General features: G+C 30.6%; 2 protein-coding genes across 5 annotated transcripts; one reads left to right on the forward strand and one right to left on the reverse strand.

Moving 5' to 3' along the window:
- Positions 1-616: 616 nt before the first annotated feature.
- LOC126770513 (uncharacterized) lies at positions 617-11,660 on the reverse strand. 3 transcript variants are annotated; one of them, XM_050489929.1, is made up of 10 exons: positions 11,496-11,660; positions 5,918-6,050; positions 5,608-5,786; positions 5,252-5,443; positions 4,969-5,105; positions 4,585-4,839; positions 3,762-3,893; positions 2,575-2,676; positions 2,223-2,395; positions 617-1,947 (listed from the first exon to the last, which is right to left on the reverse strand). In XM_050489929.1, exons 1-10 carry the CDS (start codon positions 11,509-11,511, stop codon positions 1,113-1,115), a joined length of 2,154 nt encoding a protein of 717 aa, XP_050345886.1. In that variant the 5' UTR covers positions 11,512-11,660; the 3' UTR covers positions 617-1,112. The 3 variants fall into 3 exon arrangements, with proteins under 3 accessions (XP_050345886.1, XP_050345887.1, XP_050345885.1); XM_050489930.1 differs by lacking the exon at positions 11,496-11,660 and adding an exon at positions 6,168-6,258; XM_050489928.1 differs by lacking the exon at positions 11,496-11,660 and having other exon boundaries at positions 5,918-6,274.
- Positions 7,778-17,884, forward strand: LOC126770573 (4-galactosyl-N-acetylglucosaminide 3-alpha-L-fucosyltransferase FUT6-like). Of its 2 annotated transcripts, none has more exons than XM_050490033.1 (5): positions 7,778-8,333; positions 13,389-13,546; positions 14,062-14,313; positions 16,220-16,465; positions 17,107-17,884. In XM_050490033.1, the coding sequence occupies exons 1-5, from the start codon at positions 8,121-8,123 to the stop codon at positions 17,555-17,557; spliced, it is 1,320 nt and encodes a 439-aa protein (XP_050345990.1). In that variant the 5' UTR covers positions 7,778-8,120; the 3' UTR covers positions 17,558-17,884. The 2 variants fall into 2 exon arrangements, with proteins under 2 accessions (XP_050345990.1, XP_050345991.1); XM_050490034.1 differs by having other exon boundaries at positions 8,051-8,070.
- Positions 17,885-24,334: the final 6,450 nt, after the last annotated feature.

Consider the following 24,334-nt stretch of genomic DNA (forward strand, 5'->3'; position numbering starts at 1 on the left):
ATAATCGTTATATTTTTCTAAATTTTCTTACAAATTAATATTGATCAAAATTTGCTTTGATACTTTGTACAATTTAACTAACTCAATAAATAGGGCCTTTGGATAAGAAATTTAAAAGAATAATTTAAAAATACGAAAATGTTCCTCATTTATAGATATTTTTTCATGTTTTTTTAATCTATAAAAAAACATATTTTTTTTGTATGGTATTTGGCACATGGTACCGCATATGCCATATACCATACAAAAAAAAAATGGTTTAGTCTAGTACAAACTCATCTCTAATTAAATCTTTACTTAGAACTGATAAATTTTATTTATAAAAAATTGTCAAAATGACATGAATGAAACTAATACAACAGATTAAAATTAACTAACGATAAAAAAATGAGCTCTTGGGCATTTAATTATCTTTTAAAATAAATTGAAGCACATTTTAACAAAATACAAATTACATGATTATATCAATAGCATGCTTACCTTATCTAATGATTAAATACTAAAATTAATTAGAAATATTCAATGCTGATATGTATATGATACAATTTTAAATTGATAAAAAATAGCAATTTCGAAAGCACCTAATTTAATATTTTTGGCTTAATAAAAGGACTCATTTATATAGTAACTCTCTCACAGTATATTTTTTTTTTTTTTTATATTCGCCGGAAGGGCAAATGACTCTACTCCACCTGTTGGTAAGTGGTAGTAGAGTCCAAACGCGAAACGAAATTAAATTATTTTAAACGTATATATCTATATATAACTCCAATGTCAAGAGAAGTTACTTCTTATATATAAGCAACTTTGAATTAATATCATTGGTAGATACATAAATAATTTATGATTTAATTATATATTCGCAATAAACTTTTACTTTTAAAGTTTCAACAACGAAGCTATTAAAGTAAAATTAAAGTGGATATAAATAGTTAAGTGCAATAGTTTGTATTAGAAATATTTGAAGTATTGTTTGTAGAAAATTGTATAGCAGAGCTCTTACTAAATATATTTGAATATGTAGATATAAGTTTTGTTAACTTTTCTTCTCTTATCATTGGAATATTGTATATGGCTATGTATAAAGTGCGTTTGATTTGTACATAAGGCCATCAAGCAAACCGAACTCCATCACATACGGAACATGTGACACGTTTCTTGTTTGGGAACTCTTGTGTCCTTTCAATTATTTTCTCTTCGATCCAATCCATAAAATGATTCTTCAATTTCAATATAGTTTCCTGACGGACTTTGCCCTCTTGAAAAAATTCTCGAAGAACTATTACTATACCATTATCAGTGTTTCGGTAAGAGCCCATCGGTCTTTCCTCTTTAAGATAATTGAAAACGAATTTAACTATTTGCACTATCAGATCTTCTTCGGGGCTCAAAATTCTTAATCTTGCAATCTCATGAGGCATCATCTTCGATAAAACATTGAATGAAACCGTCATCAAATTAGCATAGAGCTCTTGGCTAAGATTTTCAAGTAGAAGGGCAATGTTTTCGGCTCCTGATGCACTCACCCTGACTAGCAATGTACCGATTCGTAAAACTTCACCCGGATGTATACCAACTAAGAGACCATTTTCTTCTTCTCTATCTACATAAGTGACAGCCGTTGTTGAAGGTGCAATACGTGTTGGAGCATTAGGCATGTCAAGATTAGCTGGTCCGATTGAAGAGAACAGCTGTGTCCTTCCCTCTGGACCCATATTATACAATTCGGATGGATTGAATTTGTGTACTGCGTTGAGATTAACTTGTCCATCAGCTGTCATGGATATTCTAAGTTTGTGCTGGTTTAAATCTTTATTAATTTTGAGTACATCAGCAAAATACTGATCTTTGTTAGCAATGTTTTGGATGCCCCTTATCACTTCCGTATTGCCTTGTATTGCTCCTTGAATTCTTCGTGTCTCAGCATTGATTTTATCGAAAATTTTTCTGTAATGTTTCATTAAAATTGAAAAACATATCAATTGAGGCTTGACATTCGAATTTAAAACAAGTTTTAGCCTGATGGAAGGCTATTGTGCAGGCCTGGCCAGGCAGTGTCAGGGTAGGTACCACCGACTTATTAATTATATTAATCTACTGGCCAAAAAATATTTCTTTTTCAGTATATATTATTTACTTAAGAGGTAATAACATCTTAAATGCCTTGGTTAATATATATTGGAGACATGTAGATCTCTTTGGCTAATAATAATAAGACTTACCGATGCTTGTTACTTCTTAAATTGGAACGATATTCATTAATAGTTTTAGCTTGAGCATCTTCTATAATATTCTGCGCAGTGCGATTAGAAACGACAGCATGACAGAAGAATAAAGTGGCACTTGTGAACTGGAAGAGTTCTAGTTTCGTTGGTGTTTCGCCATGTTTGTGATACTGTAAAAAATATATAATTAATTATGTAATTATTACGAATTTTAAAACAATCTATTAATTGCAGATATCTCATAAAATCTGGCTGGTAAAAAACATAAAATAAGAACACTCTTTTGAAGAAAATTATATTTTAATTTATAAGCTTTAGCAACAGTAACAAATTAAATGTGATAACTCACTTTTAGTATGATATGCACTAAGCTGTGGATAACGCCAGCGCCTCCAGTCACCAAGTTAGCGTGACGAAGGATTTCAACTGATGCAGCTAAGACTTGACCTGTCTATAAAACAAAGAGTAGATATTAAAAATTTGTCAGCTTTGTTGTACTTATCGTTGGTAATACCACCAGATAAACTAGTCAATAACATACCTATGCGACTAAACTTTACTGGTTACTTATTTAATGTTAAAATGTTTTAGCTATGAGATTATATATATGTTTTGTCTGTTAATTTTATTGATTGTGTAGTTATTATTGGTGGAAACTTGGCTGATGTATGTTTTATTTTATATTAATATGCTACAAGTGTCATTTCATGATTCCTTTAAAAAAATTTATTAAATAACACTAAACCTACCAATGGTCCAATGACTGCTTCTGAAACTTTAATCAAAATTTCTATATAACTGCTTTTATTCTTTATCATATAATTAATTAATAAGGCATCTTATCGAAAAAAGGTGTGTCAAGTTCAATGGACAACATTTGTTTATAATCACCTTATTTTTTGTTTCAATAAAACATGTAATTCTTTTTATGTCAGTCAAAATACTTTGGATTTGTTTTTTATTAATATTATATATAATAATGTAATATTTAATTACATTATTTGTTTGAAAAAGATAGGATAATTAACTGAGTAGCCTTGGCGAAGTCTGTGATTTTATTTAGTATTAGACAATAAATCCTAAACAACATTCAACTTAAAATTTAATTGAATTATGGTCGAAATCCGACCACTGGGCGACCACTGGGCGACCACTGGGCGATCACTATGATGTCATGCGTGACTTTACGTGTATGCAACAAAGTAAACAGCATAGTGTTAAAAATTTTATTTTTTTTAAATTATATACATAACGTCATTAATTATTTGATAAATTAATATTACTTTGTTCATCATTTAATTTTGTGATTATCGTCAGATAAAGTTGAAACTATATTTACTTTTTAAAATCCTAATATAAATAAAAACACCAGAAAAAGGCAATGATTGAATTAACACAAGTTAAATAAACATGTATTCAGTTCTCAAATAATATATCTATTGATCTTGATAAAGTAACATAATTGAATATATATAATTCGGACCGGTTGGATAACAATTAGGTTGTATAAATAGGGGGTAAAAAAATGGAACTTACTTTAGTCATATTTGTACCCGCTGCTGCTGATTTAGATAGTAAGCCACTAGCAGCTCCAGCAGCAAGCCCAACACTGGAAGCTGCTATATTGAGCCAACTGCCACGTGCCTCTGGATCCGTAGGACTGATAGTCTAAAATTTGATATGCACAGTATAATATTTCTGTGTTATCTAGAAGAATCATCAATGTTTGTTAAATTTAGTATTGGTTTTTCGCAAATTAGTTAATAAAAATAAAGTTTTTAAATTACATTTAGGTTTCTATAAATTAATAAAAATATAAACAGCAGATTATGTTAAAATTCAGATATTTTAAAATTGCTTTCAAAAAATTATAAGTTTTTATATATTTAAGCGAAGTTAAACAATTAATTTAAGCGGATGTAATAATTCTGGCACCCGAGCACTTATGTATTACTTAGTATTTTATATTTACATATTTTTGGAATAAATAATTTTGAATATAGATTTGCTATTTTTTATCTATTTGTAACAAAAAATGGTATTCTTATGCCGGTTGACTGCCGGTTCACAATTCTTTTGAGGTTTGCTTTTGTTTAAATTTTTCCAACTCTACTATTTTTATTTGCCTCATTAAATATTTAATTTATTGTTAGTCTTTTAGGGTAAAAAAGAATATGTAGGAATTCTTAATCACTTCCATGCCCACAGTTTCCAAAAAAACTTTCCAAATGAATAATTTGACTATTCAAAAAATTTATATTCATTTTGAACTCTAAAAGCTATATTCCTTAAGAATCGTATTTCCAAGATCACTATTTGTTACTTATTTAAAACAAACCAGTTCTTACATAAACCATACCTGTTCATGGACATTTCTATCATGAAGATGAAGAGAAGATCTCACAAGACCATATATTCCTGTAGCGACAGTGGCGACTGTAGCTCCAACAATCACAGCGGGTCCTATAGGTGTCAAGGCACTAACACCAAGTACTCCTATTGCTCCTAAAGAAGCCACAGTGCTAGCGGTGTCTACTGAACTGAGTACTCTAGACTTAAGGCCTAATGATGGTGATGGAGTGACTGTTAACTTCACAGATACTAACTCCTCACCCTGAAAAAATCCATATATTAAATTATTTTCACATGCTTTAATAATATATATAGATAAAACCTTTATTTGCATTAAAAATTATGCGGTATTGTGATGACCATTTCAAAGGCAAGTTAAGCCCAAACTTACATGAATAATTTCCCCCTGGTATACTCCATTTTCAGGTGCAATAATGACACATTTCGGTAAAGTATTGTTATTTAAATATGAAGTCCAGTTATGGTAAACTCTTGCATCTTCATCAATGAAAACCTTGCACGGCTTAGCTACAAACAGTTACTTTTTTATATAACATATCAAAAAATTTATGATAAACAAACTTTTTTGAAATTTTTAAGTAATGTGTTATTTATTTAAGATCATTTACTTATATAAATACTAAATTTCCCAAGGAAATTACATTATCACATACCGTTAATTGTAGTAGGAATACATTTTCTAACACAAAACACAGGTGTGCACCATATGTTAACATCATTGCGTAGATGTAAATCGACCCAGTGGTTGGATGGTTCGATCTTATAGAACTTGACAGGCTTTGGATTTGCACACACAATCAGTATTACTGACATAAGTATATCCGTATCATTTTGTGCATATTTACCTGAAATATAAAATGTCTCATAAGCTAAAGCTACTCATACAAATAAAAATAAGCTTTGATAAGTAAATTTAGAATTCAATGTTTTAATATACAAATATGGTATGATTTTAAGTTTTCAGTTAATAATGAAAATGTAATTTTGATTAAAAAAAAGTGGATCTTACTTTGTTTACAGAGTGTTTCATAAATTTTCATAACCTGTTCCTTTTGTCTTGATGTATATCCTTCCAGCTGTGTACCTTCTACGTTGTTTAAGATAGACAAATCACCTTCAGAGCTTGGGGCTCCAAACAAAGCGAATGCTATGTTTTGTAACAAGTATTTCCGATGGCCGTAATCGTATCTGTAACATATTTTTAAATAATAACTAAAGACGTTTAAAAAATTAAATTTGTTGTATTTTCTAAAAATGGTTACACTAAGTACTTAATATTTCATACTTTTTAGTTACATAAACATATTTTTTGTACTTACTTAACCCAATCATAATCAGGCAAATTTTCAAAATATTCTTGTTGAATTTGTACTGGAGATAGGATTAGCTCCCCACTATTGTTGTTACCTCCAGACATTGTTTGTTCTAATTGTAGTTGCGATTGCTCTAGTGCTAATAGCATATTTTCATCATTTTCAGCCATTTTCAATTCAGCCAAATTATTCAATAATTATAAAGTATAAGATATTTTTTAATAAAACAAACTTATATAATAATTATATATTATACCAATTTCCGTTATAAAACTTGATGCGGTGTTCAGCTATTTGCGCAATACAATCACTAGCACTACTTGCTTCTTGTTATTTGTTATGGAAACTAACTTGACAATTGACATTTTAAATTATTATAGAAATTTCATCATTTTAGGTGAATACAGAGAAATGAAACGTAGTGTTGCAATTCTCAATAAATACTTTTTTTTTAAGACAGAAGTCCGGTTTTTTCATTAAATCCAAAATAATATAATACCCTAGTGTTAAGTTATTTATTGATGACGTTACTTTTTATAATAAACATGCTACAACACTTTGTAACTTTAATTAAGTTTTAATATAATTTTATAATAAGTTCAAATTAAATTATTTAAAATGAAATTATTTAAAACGATGAAATAACATTATAATACTGAAAGTAAAACCTTATTAATCATTTCATCACGTTGACTCTCTAGTCTACTTCAATACAAGATAAGGTGTAGAGATGACAAACGTTAGATTTATATATTGCATGCGATTTAAGTATGATATATGTAAAATATTAAAACAATAGCAACAGGCGATTAAAATCATTACGATTGTTTTTTAAGTAATTTAGTTAACGAATTGCTATGCCGTTTATAATTTTTATTCTGGATACATTTGTCAAAAAAAAAATCTTAACGAATAGAGAATCTAAAATTGAGATTAGCCCACAATACTAGTTACTATGCTTACACTAACAATTAATATAAAAGTAAAAAAACAAATAAGTTTTTTAGGTAATTACTACAGAGCTGTTTGAAGTTGGTACCAAGCCCAAAAGATTGGACAATTAAAGAAAATAATTGTAAACTTAATTAAAAATATTAATTGTAAGGGCCAGGCTAGCTCGACGACACTTCGGCGACATTTCCGGCGACGGTAATCCTCCCTATGAACTCCAGGCGGAGGAGCTTGCGGAAGTGTACATGGGTGAAAGTGAGGCTAGACCACTACAATTTATTTAATAATATAATTTATTATTTATTTAATGAAGTTATTTATATTGCATAAAATTAAAGCAGTACCTACATTATTTGTGCTAGGTATCGACGGCAGAAAGTTTTGTAGAACAATATAAGTACAACCTCTTAAAAAGAAAATTCTAGGTATTAATTTTATTTTCTAATTGCGATGTAACTTTTAATATATTTTACTTAGGTCAAACACTATATGGAAAATAATAAAAAAATTAACCTAAAATATAACTTTTACTTAAATAGACTTTCACAAGGAGGTATTCTTAAATAGTAACGCGTTACCGTAATAATTCTACCGATAAGCGACAAGAAATACAATTTTCTTTAAAAATATCGAAAATACATACTTTTTTAAATTCATAATTTATATTTTTAATTACGTATATGATGATTATATTAATTGACAATGGATGTTAAATAAATAGTTGATATCACAAATTGACCTTAAAACGCAAAAAATAGGTGATTAAATACAATGTTCCAAAATTAAATTCTTATAAAAGACGGCCTTGTTGCGAACATAGTATAATTCAGTTTCTATTGTTCACAGATTAATAATTGTTAAACAAAGTTAAAATTTACAAAACAATGTGTTAGCGAGCAGCATTCGTGTTTTGTTTTATCGTATTCCGAACGTACAAGTTGTATACTAAAAAAAAAATCCTTGTGTTATAGATAATACTAGATAGAGTATTATTCTTGAAATCTGTTATCTTTGTATGTTGGTCAAAATTAATGGACTTTTATTATTATATTTTATCAGTGCGCGATATGATAACATCAGTGAGAGGATGCTAGGATAACGTGTAGTGACAATGTAGCGTCATATTAATACATAGAAAAATAAATAATCGATCGATCGGTTCAAGAAAATTTACCATAAATTTATATTTATCATAAAACACGTTATAGGTATGATAAAGAACAACAATAGTATGTTACATCAAATTTGTTAGTTCAAAATGTGGCGTTTAAGAGTGTTGTTTAAGAAATTCGTGTCATTTAATACATATTTGTTGCTGATAATAATATGTTTATGTTTGTTATTAATATGTAGATTGAATGTAAATTTTAAATCGTCATATATGAGTGATATATTTCAACCGGAACTTAGCCATCCAGGTGATAATCGTCGTCACATTGATTTAGTAAATAATTTTTATAAAAGGAGACAGGTAAGTCAAAAGTTCTTGATGTGTAGTCTATACTAATATTATAAATGCGAAAGTAACTCTGTATGTCACGCTTTCACGGCTAAGCCACAGATTCGATTTTAATGAAACTTGGTATGAAGCGAGCTTAAACCCCAAGAAACGACATAGAGTACTTTCTATACCTAGCACCTGCCCCTCCCCCCTAACACGCGTGCAAAGCCGCGGGTGAAACTACTTATGAATAATTTTCTGGGGTTCGCAGGTGTTTTCCCTTCTCTACGATAAATCGCACAAAGTTGTGCTTGTAATATTACTATTCGCTCGATCAATATTTGTGCTTATATGTCGAGAGCCGAGGTGGCCCAAGTAACTATTCCAGGTTTAGTGGATAATAAATATGCAAATCTTAACCGAAGTTGCCGAGTTTATATTCGGACAAGAGCCATTGAGCTTGTGTTTATAATTATTATTGAATTCTTAATCGATGATTGCGGGTTCAAACCTAGGCAAGCAATACTGTATTTTTATGTGCTTAATTTGTGTTTTTAATTCATCACAAGTTTGGCGGCGAAGGAAAACATCGTGAAGAAACCTTTATGTATCTGTTACTGTAATTTACTTTTTTAATACTTTATTGATATCGTGCTGGCTGGCCAATGAAAACATCTTATGGAAAGCCGCATACATTTGTCGTGCCTTTTGGCATATTAAAATCTACCAACCCGCTATGAAAGATTGTGGTAGAATAAACAATTGGACAGTAACAGTCTGTTATTTTAATTTTATATTAAAAAAAAACAATAAAATAATTGTTTTTAAACTAACAAACAACAATATCCTCAATAGCTTTCAAACAACAATATCTTTTATTAAGTAGTGTGTAAGGCCGTCTGGGTAGGTACCACCCACTCTACCGCTAAATAGTAATACACAGGCACAAATTATTGCTATGCAGACGATATTACACTGCATGGTGGATAACACGGACGCGCAGTGGCTGGGCGAACGAGAATTGAGGAGAGGCGGAAGGATCTTGTCATTGAACTCGATAGGACATTAGAACTCATCGCCAAACGGGGCTCTGATAATCTTGTTGAGCTTAATGCCAAGAAAACACAGGTATGCGCTCTCACAGCGTAAAAGTCACCATTTTCCCCTCTTCCCTCCGTTTGTGGTACTCCGCTGGTGATACAAAGCAAAATCGCCATGCTGGGGATTGACGTTCGCTGCGACCTCAGTCCAAGGGATTACATCGAGGCAGTTATAAAAACAGCTTCATGGAAACTTGGATTTTTTTTTTTTTTTTCGAATTGAGTAATACTGTTGGCCTTATTGGCCTCTACAGCGTCACCGGGCGGGATGGGCGAGATTAACTCAGCTGGATGTTGGGAGCCACACAGGGCTCAAGAGAGACGGGCGTCCTAAGGGTGCCTCCTGTGAGGCCGGACCTCGGCTTAGGACTCCGTTGAAATCGGGAGGGGAGGACTCCTGCGTTAAAATGCCGTCATACGCCTAAGCGTCGACGGGACGTAATGAAAGAGAGTCGTCGACCCCGCCGGCGGGGTCGGTGTGTGTTCATTGTGTTCCCTAACAAGTTAGCGTTGGCCGATGAGATTTTATCATCGGGGGCGACTAGGACGTCTTTAGGACGCCTATGAATCGATTTAGAATGCCACCGAGGGCTATACTTGCTAGTAATCTGTATGAGAGGGTGAAACTTGGAGTTCTGGACAAGGTGTGGCGTTTTTTGACGCCGCAACAACGGTGCCTGTTGTACAAAACACAGGTACGGTCTTATGTGGAATATTGCTCGCACCTTTGGGATGGCTCCGCTCGATGCTCATGCTCGATGGAGGCCTTGGATCGGTTGCAGTGACGTGCGGTCCGCATTATTGGCGACGTAAAGGTCACAAACACCCTCGAGCCTTTACAATTGCGTCGCGAGATAGCAGCGCTGAGCGTTTTCTATCGATTGTATCGCGGTGAGTGATCTGAGGAATTATTCTCTCTAATTCCTGCTTCCCCCTTCCTTCATAAGTCTACGCGTGCTGGCTCTCGATGTCACCACCTAACTGTGACATCAACTCCATCGCGCACAAAGAAATTTGGCAACTTCTTTCTTTGTCGTACTTCCAAAAAATGGAATTTCTTACCAGCTCACGTGAACCCCACTTCTTACAAACCGGGTTCCTTCAAACGAGGCGCGAAGAGGCATCTTGCGGGCCCGCAAGGCGAAGGCGGCTAGTGCAGAACATTCATTCCGACTGTACTGGCTGTCGTCGCGTTTGGACTCTACTACTATTTCCCATCAGGTGGAGTAGAGTCATTTGCCCTCCCGGCAAATATAAAAAAAATAAATAAAAAAAACAAGGGTCATAACATCATAGTTCCCAAGGTTGGAGGCGCATTGGCGACGTAATTTAGATTAATAAATTAAAGTAAGATATATCAATCAAGAACTGTTTGTACTTCATAATATAGTAGCAATTCTCGTATAAGCAAATCGCATGGAATATGTAAATCTAATGTTTGTTTATTTCTACTCCTTCTTCGATTGGAATAGTATTATGATAAACTGCGTCGTGGGTCTTGTAGCTGGCCTTTGCCGAACAGTGGGCTGTAATATATATATTTAGTTACATCACTACTTTACTTACCGTTGGCTCATTTATTGACAGCAAAAACAAATAAATAATCACAACGTACGAACGTTAACAATTATGTGTACAGATTGAAATAAAAACTTCAAACAATAAATAAAATAAATATAAATATCGGGATTTCCCCGGCTGTTGAGATATTAGTTTGTCGATTGCATACCTAGGTGATAATTAGCTCAGGGGAAAAATATCATATATTCGACTAATACGTTGGCTACGTAATATGTTTATGTCACCGTAAAATTGTAAATACCGTTAGATTATAATCTATCTCGCGAGATTGTAAACTGTCGAAAGATTGTGAACCGTATACATATGTATATGTGTTTGTCCTGAGTCTGGGTGTAATTATCTATATAAGTATGTATTTACAAAAAGAAAAGTAGTATATGTAGTATATCAGTTGTCTGGTTTCCATAGCACAAGCTTTGTACAAGCTTAATTTGGAATCAGATGGCCGTGTGTGAAAAATGTCCCAGGATATTATTATATATATATATATATACGTATACATACTACTTACAATTAAACGCATCCATTTTCGGTAGATTATAATCTATCGAAGTGAAACTGTAAAATCACAATCTGTTGCGCGTTAAATTGTCAACTGTCCAAAAGCTGTCCCTGATTCCGTTCTGAGTCCATAGAGTTAGGAATGAAGTATGTAACAAACTATGTTTGATGACTTACACTAACTTATTTATCATTCAAACTGCACTGCTTTTGTTAGTCACAGATGTATTTTACTTCCACAACAATTTCATGTAACTAATTCTAAAGCTGTGAGTTATTTCAACACGAAATCAATTTACAATCACTAAAACACTGTTTGTTTACATTCCACAACAAACGAATTAACAAACAAATATGGCGCCGCGTGGCACATGACGTTCAACCTATCAGCGTGCGAGTTTCGTTCCGTCGACCGTCACAAGCCATTTCACAATTTGACGGTTTCACTCTTCGATCAATAAGTACATTATATGAAAAATTGTAAGCAGTATGTTACGGTTCACAATCTTTCGACAATTTACAATCTCGCGAGATAGATTATAATTTAACGGTATTTAAAATTTTACGGTGACATTTATATACGATACATTTTACGGTACGGACACTTAGATTTATAAGTGTTGTTTAGCGGATGTTCTTTCGAAAATCAAATAGTTATGATGAATGATCGATTAACAGTTATTACGTAATATTTATATGTAAGGCTTTTAAACATAAAAAATAGCAAAGGTTTTCTCTAATAGAAATTATTACATCTTATTAGTTCGTTTTTATTATCCCGGGCTGACGGTACTTAGATAATAAAAAAAATTTAATCTTATTCCACAATTTTACCAACTAAACATCCTGCTATTTGAATTGTAGGTAAAAATGTAAATGTTAATTACTTGATACTAAGAACATTGATAAACCATAGCAAGTAAATATAAAAATAGTGTTTACGTAATATTTAACTACCAGTGAATAATGACGCGCATATTTATCATAATTGTGAACGAAGTAAATAAATATATTCTCTTTTCTGTGCAATAATATTGAAACCATAAATGATATCACCTGTTATATTAAGCATATTTATATGACTTTACCTTAAACTGTAGCATATTTATACAACCGGTGTTCTATTTACGTCATTTATTTAAAGAGAATCTGAAATTACACTGTTACGAAAAGTAATACAATGATAACACATAATTCAAATAATACCATTAAAACCAAACATCACATTTTGTGATATTGAATGTGTTTCAATAATTCATTACGAATATTTTTGTATCGCGTATAAAGTTAGCAAAATTTTTAATTTCACCCGCTCCTTTACACGCCCCTCGCACTGCGATCTTATTTTTTTGATCTTATTTTATGACCAGTATTGCATTAAATATTTAATTCGTATCGCACATATTTTACACATTATTCTAACCATACTATGATAATTAATATAAATCACTTTTAATTCTTTTCGTTGTTCTCTCTTCTCAACAGCGCCGCAGCATGGGTTACAGGAGATGTGGTTTATCGCGATTATTAGTTATATATTTAGTAAGCGACAGCGCAACATTGAATTGTTTTAGTGAAATGTTCGAAGCTAGTGAAATAGCTTAGAGATATTATTATATAATGCAAATTTGTCTAAGCTAGATATGTATCGTGTAATATCGCTTTATTTAAAAATAAAATTAATAACTGTATCTCCACGTAGTATTTAGTATCTGTGCCATTTTTAGAATTTTTATTTGCGTTGTTTCGTTTCATTTATTGGGTAATTTACATTCTAATACCATTCTATTGATAATACGTAGTGTGTATCCGTTCATTGCTTGAGAAATGTTATAATGTGTCTTTTTTTAAAATGTTAAGTATAGAAGGGAGGAATTTATCATAATATACATTTATTTTTAAGGATTGGAAAACATCAAACTTGGGATCACTTATGTTTAAAAATGTTACACGTGACTTTGAATTATTCGAAAAAAGGGATAATCAGACATTTGTTATATTAATATGGAGGTACTGGAAGTGGCTTCAACATCGACATGTTGAAAATTTTGATAGTAAGCGGTTAGTAAATAAACTTTGCACATACATTTTTTAAAGATTATTAATAAAATTGAAAGAAATAAAGTATCATATTCCATCTTGTAATAATTATTTTTATCTCTACATCGACCTCACTTTATGACAAATATATTTAAAATTATTATCTAACTATATATGTAGTGTTATGATAAGATGTATGTAGTAAATAAATTACTTTTAATGATAAGATCTTCGAATTTATGATTCTATTTTTGAAATAAAATAATCCTCAAAGCATATATAAGTATCACAAAGCAATTTAGATTATTTTTTAAAATATGTCAAAACTATGAGGTTTACAAAAAACATGCAAATTCCATATGAATTGCCTAAATTTGTTTGACGACGCAAATGATAAATAATAATTTATTGTTTTTTAAATCGTACTATTGTCTTTAATAAGAGTAAATTACTTTTGCAATTACACACGTCTAATGCAAAATTGTTGGTACATTTTCTCAATTCAATAACAATAAATCAAATTGTTTTATTTTCAGAAAGAGCGACCCACTTAGTGAGTGCAGTGTTCATAACTGCGTATTTACAGGAGACGATATTCAATTATCATCTGCCGATGCTGTAGTTATTCATATACAAAGGGGTGTGTTTCCAAACACAACTATGAGGAATTCCAAACAAAGATGGGTTTTTTTGAGCGATGAATCTCCAATTCACGCGTTTTCTATGGCGCGTGTGACACCTAAAATGTCGGACCTTGCAAATGTTTTTAATTGGTCTATGTCATATAGGTAAAATAATATTCATCCAATAGAGACTAATCTTTTGTTGACATCATTGACTAAACTTCTTTGTTATATTTTAGGTTTAAGACTCTTGAGAATTTACTGAACAATGTTTTGTAGTTGACTTTTTTGTTTTGTTTTGGTAGACAAACCATTTTGAAAAGCTTATTTAAACAGTAACAGCCTGTTAATGTCCCACTGCTGGGCTAAGGCCTCCTCTCCCTTTTGAGGAGAAGGTTTTGGAGCTTATTCTACCACGCTGCTCCAATGCGGGTTGGTAGAATACACATGTGGCCGGATTTCAATGAAATTAGACACATGCAGGTTTCCTCACGATGTTTTCCTTCACCGTCAAGCACGAGATGAATTATAAACACAAAAAGCTTATTTGCTTAAGTTAAATTGAAATTATAGTACGTAAATTGTTTATACAAGCTACAAATACGATAAAACATGTCTACATGAAAAAATCGCTATTTAAAATACCGGAACTGTACAAAAACAACTGTTAGTGCGATTGGTCGTATGTTATTTATACACAGTAGAGCATGCAACTGATTATTACTTTGTTACTTATTAATATATAATCTATATTTTCCCTACAGTGTTTCTATGATAAGTAATGTATATCGCAAAAAACGACCTTAAAAGTAACAAAAATAAAGACGCCGAATATTATATACATACATATATATATATATATATAATATATTATATATATATATTATATATATGTAATATATAATATATATAATATATAATATGTGTATTGATTTCTTTTTTATTACGAAATCAATTGTTTCGACAAAAATCTTTATTTCGGTGTCAAATGCTAAGCTTTTATTGATACTTTATTATATGGCGTCAAACATTTTTGTTACAGAACAAATTAATTTACAAAAAAAACAACATTCGTAAAAAGGATCGATTTCTATTGGACTCGAATTCTAAATAAGATTTTGAAAACGTATTTTTATAAAATAGTTTAGTTGATTTCGTTTAGTTTTACATACTTTAGTAATAATACAAGGTAATTATATTAAGTAGAAATATTTACTAATAATAATTTTTCAACCTTTTTTATCCCATTTATTTGGAGTTTTTTAAATCGTCATGACAAAGGAAATTTATCACAGCCTATAAATAATATAAATTCTCTACGTCGGTTGTTACAAAACCCACTGGTTAAGATGGGTGATTCTGTTCTGCTCTGCCTCACTGTTTGTTGTTACTACACGGCCTATATGGGCAATACTAGGTGCTTGACGGTTTACACGGTCGGGTTTTACCCGGGTCTCCCGTCGTAGCGTGATGTTACGTAATCTTTAACCTTTCTCAATAAATGAACTTTCTAACCCAAAAAGTTTTCTTTATATTGAACTGGTAGATCTTGATCTTGATGCAAACTTTAAAGCTTTATAATATTAGTGTACATATGCTTATATATAAAAATATCTATGTATAACAAGGTAGTAATATGAATATATATTATTATAATTCTCAAACCTCGTAGTTTCAAAATTGTGAACAATTTTAATCATTAACAATGGTATCATAAATTTCACCTTTGAACACCTCGACTTTGAAGCAGCTTTGCACTGCTCTTATATTGCCTGAAGATGAAAGTTGCCCAGCTAGTCAATTTAATATTGCTGAGAATTATATTAAAAGCAATAAAATGTAAAATATTATTTATATATTATAGCAAGCTATGTAAAGTGACACAATGTGTAATGCAATAAATATATTTAAATGGTTTATTTAGATTATATCGTTAACGACAAAATACAAAAAAAAAAAACCACTAACCCTTTTTAATGCGTATCCGCAAAACCAACGTAAGAAATACGCAGTTTCCTCAAACATTAAACCTCACTTATTCTTGTCATGATTTATTCCTAAACATTTTCAGGAGCGATTCCGACGTGCCTGTACCGTATGGCAGAACAGTGGCGTTGAAAAAACCGATATTAAGTCGAATGACGTATGAGCATTTGATATCATTGGTTCCGTATTGGAATGACAAACGTAAGGACATTCTGGCCACTATCCTCATATCGAATTGTGCTGTTTCTCGCAGGATGGCTTATTTGAAGGAAATTCAAGAGAATTTAACTGTTGATGTCTATGGAAAATGTTCGGAAAATCATAAAGAAAGGTATTGTAAATGTTTAGTAACAAATTTGAGCGAACATTGCAAACATATTATAAAACTGATTGGCTTATTTTAATATATATAATATAATATTTATTAATTGAAAACTGTGTCTTTTTAAAGTATCAAAAAGGTAAGGTCTCGTTAGCATAATTTCATGGCATAATCAGAGTTTAATTCACATATGATATCGAAATTTTTCACAAATTGGAATTGGCCGCAACTTTGTTTGACGTACAGTTTTATAATTTGTAGCTATTAAAATTCCTTTTGATTATAATTATAATTTGTATTTATAGTTTTATTTTTTTAACACACATGGTGAGAGCAAATCGGTAATGTGATCTCATGCTTCTATCTATCTTCTATCGTCATTGGTATAATTGTCGTACTTGTGAAAATACAGCCTGTAAATTTTCTACTGCTGGACAAAGGCCTTTTCTAATCTAGAGGAGAAATTTTGGAATTTATTCCACCTCGTTGCTTTAATGCGGGTTGGTGCATACTCGTGTGCCAGATATATAACCGACAGACAGTCATACAGATTGTGAAGAAAACTAGCACATTTGTTGAGAGTTGAATTCCCAATCTTCGATTAAGATGTACGTGTTTGTACCACTGTTTATATACTATTTCTATTTCAGCTGTCCAGGTCACTTTAGATCGGACTGCAACTTGATGTCTAAATATTTATTCTACTTGGTATTTGAGAACTCTTTATGTGAAGAATATTTGACGGAGAAATTGTTCTATCACGCCTACAATAAGGGCGCTATACCAGTGATAATGGGTTCCACTGTTGATACCTGTGAAAAACTTCTACCACCGAACTCTTTCCTTCACGTTGATAACTATAAGGACCCTAAAGAGTTGGCGAAGCATATTCTCGATATAAGTAGAGATGATAAAACTCTCCTTTTATATCATGAGTGGAGAAATGATTTTGAAGTTGTCAACGAACACGGTTATTTTGGATCGAAGTCCTATCACCTCTGTAGGATTTGCGAAGCTTTAAATTACAACGATGATAAAGAAAAAGTGTACGATGAAGAGAATTTACGGGTATTTTTTGAACCGGAAGTGTCATGTCGATGATGTTTGTGATATTTTAATTATGTTATTTTCTAGTTCAAAACTAGAACTCATTTATTGAAAGTATTAAATTCAAAAATATTTTATTCATATTTAAAAAATATAAATATATTCGATGAGTATTCTTAGGTCGTCATTTTACAAGAGGGTCTTGTATTCCAGTTGTAGTTGTTATTTAATAGTTATTACGAAATTTAAATTTCCAATGTGACGTAAACAGTATACACGTAAACAGTATATTTCATATTTTATAATTAATTAACAATAAAAATATTACTGTTTTTATTGCACATGCATACGAACAACAGAAAATGAACAAACTTTAGATAATTTCCCTATATGCAAGTATAATATTAATTTATTAAATGAAAAAACATATATATCAGTATTAAGTTATACCTAGTTTAAGTTAATGTAGTCAAGGTTCAATTTTACAAATTCGTTATTATAGGTATTGTTTAAGATTTTTTTTCAAAAGACATTGATAATATCAAAATAATATTATGCATCAAAATAAAAAATCATCTATATAATTTTGTATAGAACAATTTATATTAACTTTAAATAATCTTTACGTATATATATATATATATATATATATATATATATATATATATATATATATATATAAGCTAAATTGAATTGAAAGTTATTGGAACTTTGGGACTAAAATTAAAGTTTATATAAGTATTAAAGTGGAATATATATAATACAACACGTATTATATATAAGAATATATTAATCAAGAACTGTTTTTAGTGAATTATATTGCAGTGAAATATTTAAATCTAAGGTTGGAAAAAGTTATACCAAATTTACTATATGAAACTATTATAGAAATAAAGTTGGTCAGCGTCACTATTAATTATTTTTATGATTATATTATTTGTGTTGCTTTCATTAAAATATCTTGAACCGCTAACTAATGATATTAAAGTGTTATTTTATAATTATTTTTTTAAGTTAGTGTTAATATTAATAACAAATAATATGAATAATATTCGTTAGAAATGTTCATTTAATTACAACAAAAAACACTGTAACGCTTTACGTGGATATATGTGGATATCGTGGATATATTCATGGTCATGGTTTTTTCAAAGTTATCTAGAGATTACGAGAGAGAAACATAAATTCAGTGTTCATTTCGTGACAAATATTGTCAAATTGTTATTGAGTTGTCTGTGATAATAAAGAACAAACTGATTGTAAAACTCGTAATAAATTTAAATAGTCAAATAGAAATGTCAATAGTAAATAAAAGTGTTATTACTTTTTAAAGGGCGAATGTAATGTATTTCAGCATTTATTATCCAAATTAAAAAAAAAAAGAAATATTTATAAATATATATATTTATTTTATAAAATAATAATAAATTATTATAAAACAACAATATATATTTATAAAACAATATAATCGTATTCTAGAATTTAAAAAATTTACATGTAAACGCAAAATAATATTCAGTTGCACCTAACTTGAAACTCATATATGTAAAAAATTAGTCGTCGTTGCGGGGTGAGGGGGGTTTCGTTTGAAAGGGGCAACCAACCCCCATAAAAACAACCCATATCAACCCCAAATTCAAGATGTTAATTGCTAATGCTAAATAGGCGTTAGCTCTGTAACAAAGATAATTATTTTCTAACACTATCAATGCGCTGCTCCAATGGTATAAAATATTACGGCCTTGCTTTTAAACGTTGTTTAGCGAGTGATTAGTGAAACCACGCTGTCTTCTTCTTTCGAATATGAAATCAATAATGACAAAAAGAGCGAAGTCAGTGTTTAACTGAACAGCCGTTGAGCAACGCGTATAAGTAAGGCCGTTATATTTTTTGTCCTTTAATTAATAACACTGGCTCTCTTATGTATGTATATTATATATGTATATTGATGAAAAATAGCTATTTATATCTGGTGGTATCTAATAAAAGGTGCTTGCATAATGCTCTTTAATCGGTAAAAATATGTAAAAAATGTTAAATATACTTGTTTTTAAAAATATACTTATAACTTATTAAAGAAATATATAAACATTTAATTTTTTTTATTTTTCAAGATTAAATGTAAATTTATGGTAATTTATAAATTTTTGATCTTCAAGATAAAATAAAATAAACGATCATTATTTTATTGCATCTTTATAAAATTTTTATATTAAAGAGTATACGTGTTCTAGCCAATATGCCAAATATTGTCTAGAATACGTGAATCTTTCGATCAAAACCATCAAATCATTACTGATTTTAATGTGCTTTTCATGTGCTTAATCTTGACACGATGAAAATATCGTAAGGAAGCCTACGTGTGTCTGATGAGATTCTGCCTCATTTCTACCTACAATTCCGTATTGGACCACTATTCATATAGCCTTTATTTTATTATACATATATTTTAGGGTTAAGTAATTTAGAAAAGCTTGTAAGACACTAATGAACAATATTATAAGCCGTAAAAATACTTAATAGATACGAAGCACGCGAAACAGTAACAGGGTTGTGTTAAGTAGTACGGAAAACTTCCTTAACAATTACTTTACTACGGAGTTAATTGTCTTAAGAAATACACGTCAGGAAAGTCTTAGCTCAGGACTTAATTAAGCCTAAGATTCTTGCAGATGATTTAGTTCTTTAAGTATTATATTTTCTATTAATATTATAAGTGGATTTTGTAACGGGTCTTCGTGTATTTACGTAGTGCCATTATTGTTATTGACGACTTTTAAATTTTATATAAGGCAGGTAGACGGGCAACTACGCCGTTTGATTGAAATATTACTGTTTGGTACCACGTGGAAGTTGGAGCGGCAAACACTGAGACGCGAGATTGGATATGACCTCTTACTGCGAATAGACGTCTAAGGCGTGTTAGGTGCTGACATCTCGTGTCGAGTTTTAGACGGCACTGAGGAGACCGGCTTTTAGGTTTGCCCTTCTCTCCTGGTCGCTGGGTGAGATAATGTCGGCTGAACCCCAATCGTAGCAACGATCTTACGTAGTAGTAAGAATGTATTTATATGTACAAACGACCAATATTTTTTCGGTATCCTTAAGTTTATTATTTCATCAAAGATACCAGTACCTTTCTCAGAAATATATGTAACATAATTATTAAAAGCAAGGAAATTCACATTATAAATTTACATAATGTCTCGTAAATGTTTATTTACATTTTTTATTATTAATTTACATTTTAAATAGACCTCGTTCCTCCATATTCGAGTTAATCTCAAACGAAAAGATCTGAAGAGATCCTTTCTAAAATATTTAAGAGATAAGACTGTACATGTTCCCATTACTGAGAGTTTGTACACTGAGCTGACGTCATGCTGTGATATCATAGCTAGTCAGGCTTTAAAATATATATTACTTTATATGACTACAATTTTAGTATCATATGATAATCATATATATACTTTATTCAAATATGTTCTTACATTTTTGAATCGTCATTTTATAAGATAATATTATCTAAAGCTCATATTAGAAGTATTGTGTAAACGCTATATAATGCTCGTAAACGAGTTCATAGTTCATGAGCGTGACAAAGTTCTGGATAGAGAAAATAAATTAAATGAAGATTAAGTGATAAATGTCGTCGCAATATTAATTCACTATTGCTTCCAAATGTATTGCATTTTGTATAGAACGAGATACCACAATTGAAAAATTGAAATATGTATTAAATAAAATTGGTCTTTGCGTTACAAGGTTATTTGTTGTTTTAAGTAATCTACTGGTGGTAGAACTGTGCCAGTCTGGGTGGGTACCACACATTTGCCGGCAAACTACCACCACCACTCCCACCAACCCACTAGTAAGTAATACTTTACTTACTAGTGGGTTCCAGCTTGATTGGTGGGCGAGCTAATGGAATTACATTTTCGAGGAATATAACATTTTAGATCCCGTAGAAGCAGAGCATTGATGGTAGAAGTGTTTAGTAGTGAAAGTGGTTTATATTTTTTAAAGTATTAGTGTATGGGCGATGGTGACCACATATAATTGTCATCATCAGGTATAAATAAAAATTATATAATACCATTAACTAAGAACATAATATGCTTTTGTTTTAAATACCTTATTTAGGTATGTAATACCTAAATAAGGTATTATAAGTTTGTTTTGGAAAATGACGCTTGCGTTCTTTTAAAAATAGCAGCAAATATTTTTATTTTATGAAATAAATTATTAATTAAATAAAACATTTCAAATTATATTGTAAATTGTTATTGTGTTTAAAAATGCCGGTGAAAACGTGTGTGATGTTAATTAAAATCATTTAAGTCATATATTTTTTATAACGTTAATGTACGTTATAAAAAATATATGAAATATATGAAAATTTTGAATTATCTGTAAACTTTTATTTATTTTGTTAACAATCCCTTTAACTTGTTACAGATTTACTGAATTAACGTCTCGCGCAATACACTTCAACTCATAATCGGGTTAAGACTTAAGTTCAATTTGCTAGTTACAGAAAGATTTCGCAATAGGATTATATAAAGCATAATTTTGTTATTTTTTATTATGTTTGTAACTATAATATAATCTTAAAAATAAATATCTATTCGATTGCAATATTTTTAAAGAAATACCGTATCATTCGATTGATTTGGCGCTTTCATATAATTAGTATAATTATTTATTATTATATATTTATTATTACATGAACGTTGCAATCGGCGCAAATAGTATTACAGCAATTTTTTTTTTATAAATTATTACAATAGACATATTATGTCATATTTACAATATAATCGAACATCATATATACTCAATAAAAACTAAGGTATAAGCTACATATGAAAAAGTAGGTTTCTATCAAATTAATAATAATAATAAATACTACTTTTGTAATACTATCTCAAAACGGTAAATTTATATCTTAGAAGTTCGAAGAATTCAAATGACGGCACTCACACCCTTAACATTTCCTATCAATATCGAAGACGCTATTAAAAGACCATTCGCGGAAACTTTACCAAAGTTTCAAGTCGTGCGTGTTTGTTGAAGCCATTTCCGAAATTACCGAAGTTCTTAGATGTCGGGATAGCTGATATCTAACTTGTTGAAGAATAACGATGATCGTGACGTCGTTACTTGCAGATTGTTAAGGTAAAGCTATACACTTTCTTCGCTTTCCCATTCTTATAAAATAAATAAACAAAATAAATAAGATTAAAAACGTTCTGTAGATAAATATATACGCTGTTTTCATACTGAGATGGAAAGTAAATTAGACAAGAATAATCATATATTTGTACATAATATTATTCCATTACCGGAACGAATAAAAAAATTTCTTAAAATGGCACGGACGCAAAAATTGTGTTAAAATGCGATAAAATAAAATTCTTGTACTAATATAGATAGAAATATCGCTTAATTAGCTAAGATAATAAAAATTGTTGTCAATTTCTATGATGATATCATAAATATTCTTCGGAAAATCACCAACAATTACCCAATATTATAACAATTTTTGTTGACAATTTCAGGTGATCAGACAATTTCAGATGCATGATCACATAAAAAATTCTAATATATCTTTGGTGTGTTTGAACATTATTAAAGAATAACTATTACAAGATTTTATAACCGTCTTCTTTGAGAGCGTTTATGCTCAGCCATTTTACACGATTTTTGTAATCACGCTTGTGAATCAGATATTTATCAGTGAATTAAAAGTATACTAAATAATATATAATATAATATATTGTATAGCATAATGTGCTTTGTTTAATATATTATTTTAGGCTACGAAATAATAATAGAAACGCATTTTCTTTTATGAAAAATGTGAAAATAACGTTTCTGCTGTATCTTATAAGATAAACATGAAATTCATGCTTGTCACGTCAATAGTCTAAATTTAAAGCGGGTGAAATTACGAGACTCAGTTACTTATATAATAAAATCAAGCATCTTATAATATTCTGCTATAAATTTTATATACATGCAGATACTATATTTTCATACAAAATGTAGTCCACGTAATAAAATAATATACGTACAGCAATAAATTACAGTACATAAAACTTTGTGTTTCCCTTGTAATATTGATTTGCGTTGCCGTTTACGAGTTAACATAATTTGTGGCCCAGCTGTTTATTTTTATGTTTAAGCAGTAAAAACTAGTGCCTTGAAGTATTAGGGGTGCTATAAACATCTATTATATTAATTTTAAAAAAACGCTAGCTAGTATGTTTATTATAACTATAATATAAAGCTCCCGAAGAGGCTAAACATTTTTTTTATGAATTTAAAAAAAAACAATCTGATCGAACCCATTGAAAAATGGCGGGTGCTCATTGGTGGAAAAATTTAGACAAATAGAGACTCGTTATCCGATTGGTCGAACATGGTAAACATACAAAATAACACTCTTGGCACTAAACATAATAGTCTGTTTAATCGACAACGTACACAGATTGCAAATTAACTTAACGGAATGAATCGGATCGAAAACGAGTGAGTTCGATGCCACGTGGTGTTATTCTACACGACCGCGCGCTCTCCTTTCACTGCCCCAACCCACGTCGATCTTCCAGATCCAATTTTCCAAACTTCTTTTTCTCTGTTTTTTAAACTGTCACTCAAACTATCCAACATCACCATGGCAACGGCCGCATCCAAGCAGCTATGAACCGCTTGACGTTTCCGATAGATAGCTGTTTGGTTATTGAACCAAACTTGATTTTACTTATTCCCAGCAGAAATACTGGGTAGGATGTAAGAATTCTAATGATATTCCCTTATACTCAAGTCTGT

The sequence above is a fragment of the Nymphalis io genome, chromosome 9, assembly GCF_905147045.1.
Source record: "Nymphalis io chromosome 9, ilAglIoxx1.1, whole genome shotgun sequence".
Classification (NCBI taxonomy): Eukaryota; Metazoa; Arthropoda; class Insecta; order Lepidoptera; family Nymphalidae; genus Nymphalis; species Nymphalis io.

Bases quoted from the DNA above. Each gene is read 5' to 3' on its own strand.
- LOC126770573 (XM_050490033.1), top strand. From the start codon at position 8,121: ATGTGGCGTTTAAGAGTGTTGTTTAAGAAATTCGTGTCATTTAATACA. The intron at 13,547-14,061 runs GTTAGTAAATAA...TTTTATTTTCAG, and splicing joins GAAAATTTTGATAGTAAGCG to AAAGAGCGACCCACTTAGTG. The intron at 16,466-17,106 runs GTATTGTAAATG...TTTCTATTTCAG, and splicing joins TCGGAAAATCATAAAGAAAG to CTGTCCAGGTCACTTTAGAT.
- LOC126770513 (XM_050489928.1), bottom strand. From the start codon at position 6,081: ATGGCTGAAAATGATGAAAATATGCTATTAGCACTAGAGCAATCGCAA. The intron at 3,894-4,584 runs GTATGGTTTATG...ATCAAATTTTAG, and splicing joins ATAGAAATGTCCATGAACAG to ACTATCAGTCCTACGGATCC. The intron at 2,677-3,761 runs GTAAGTTCCATT...TTTGTTTTATAG, and splicing joins CGGGTACAAATATGACTAAA to ACAGGTCAAGTCTTAGCTGC.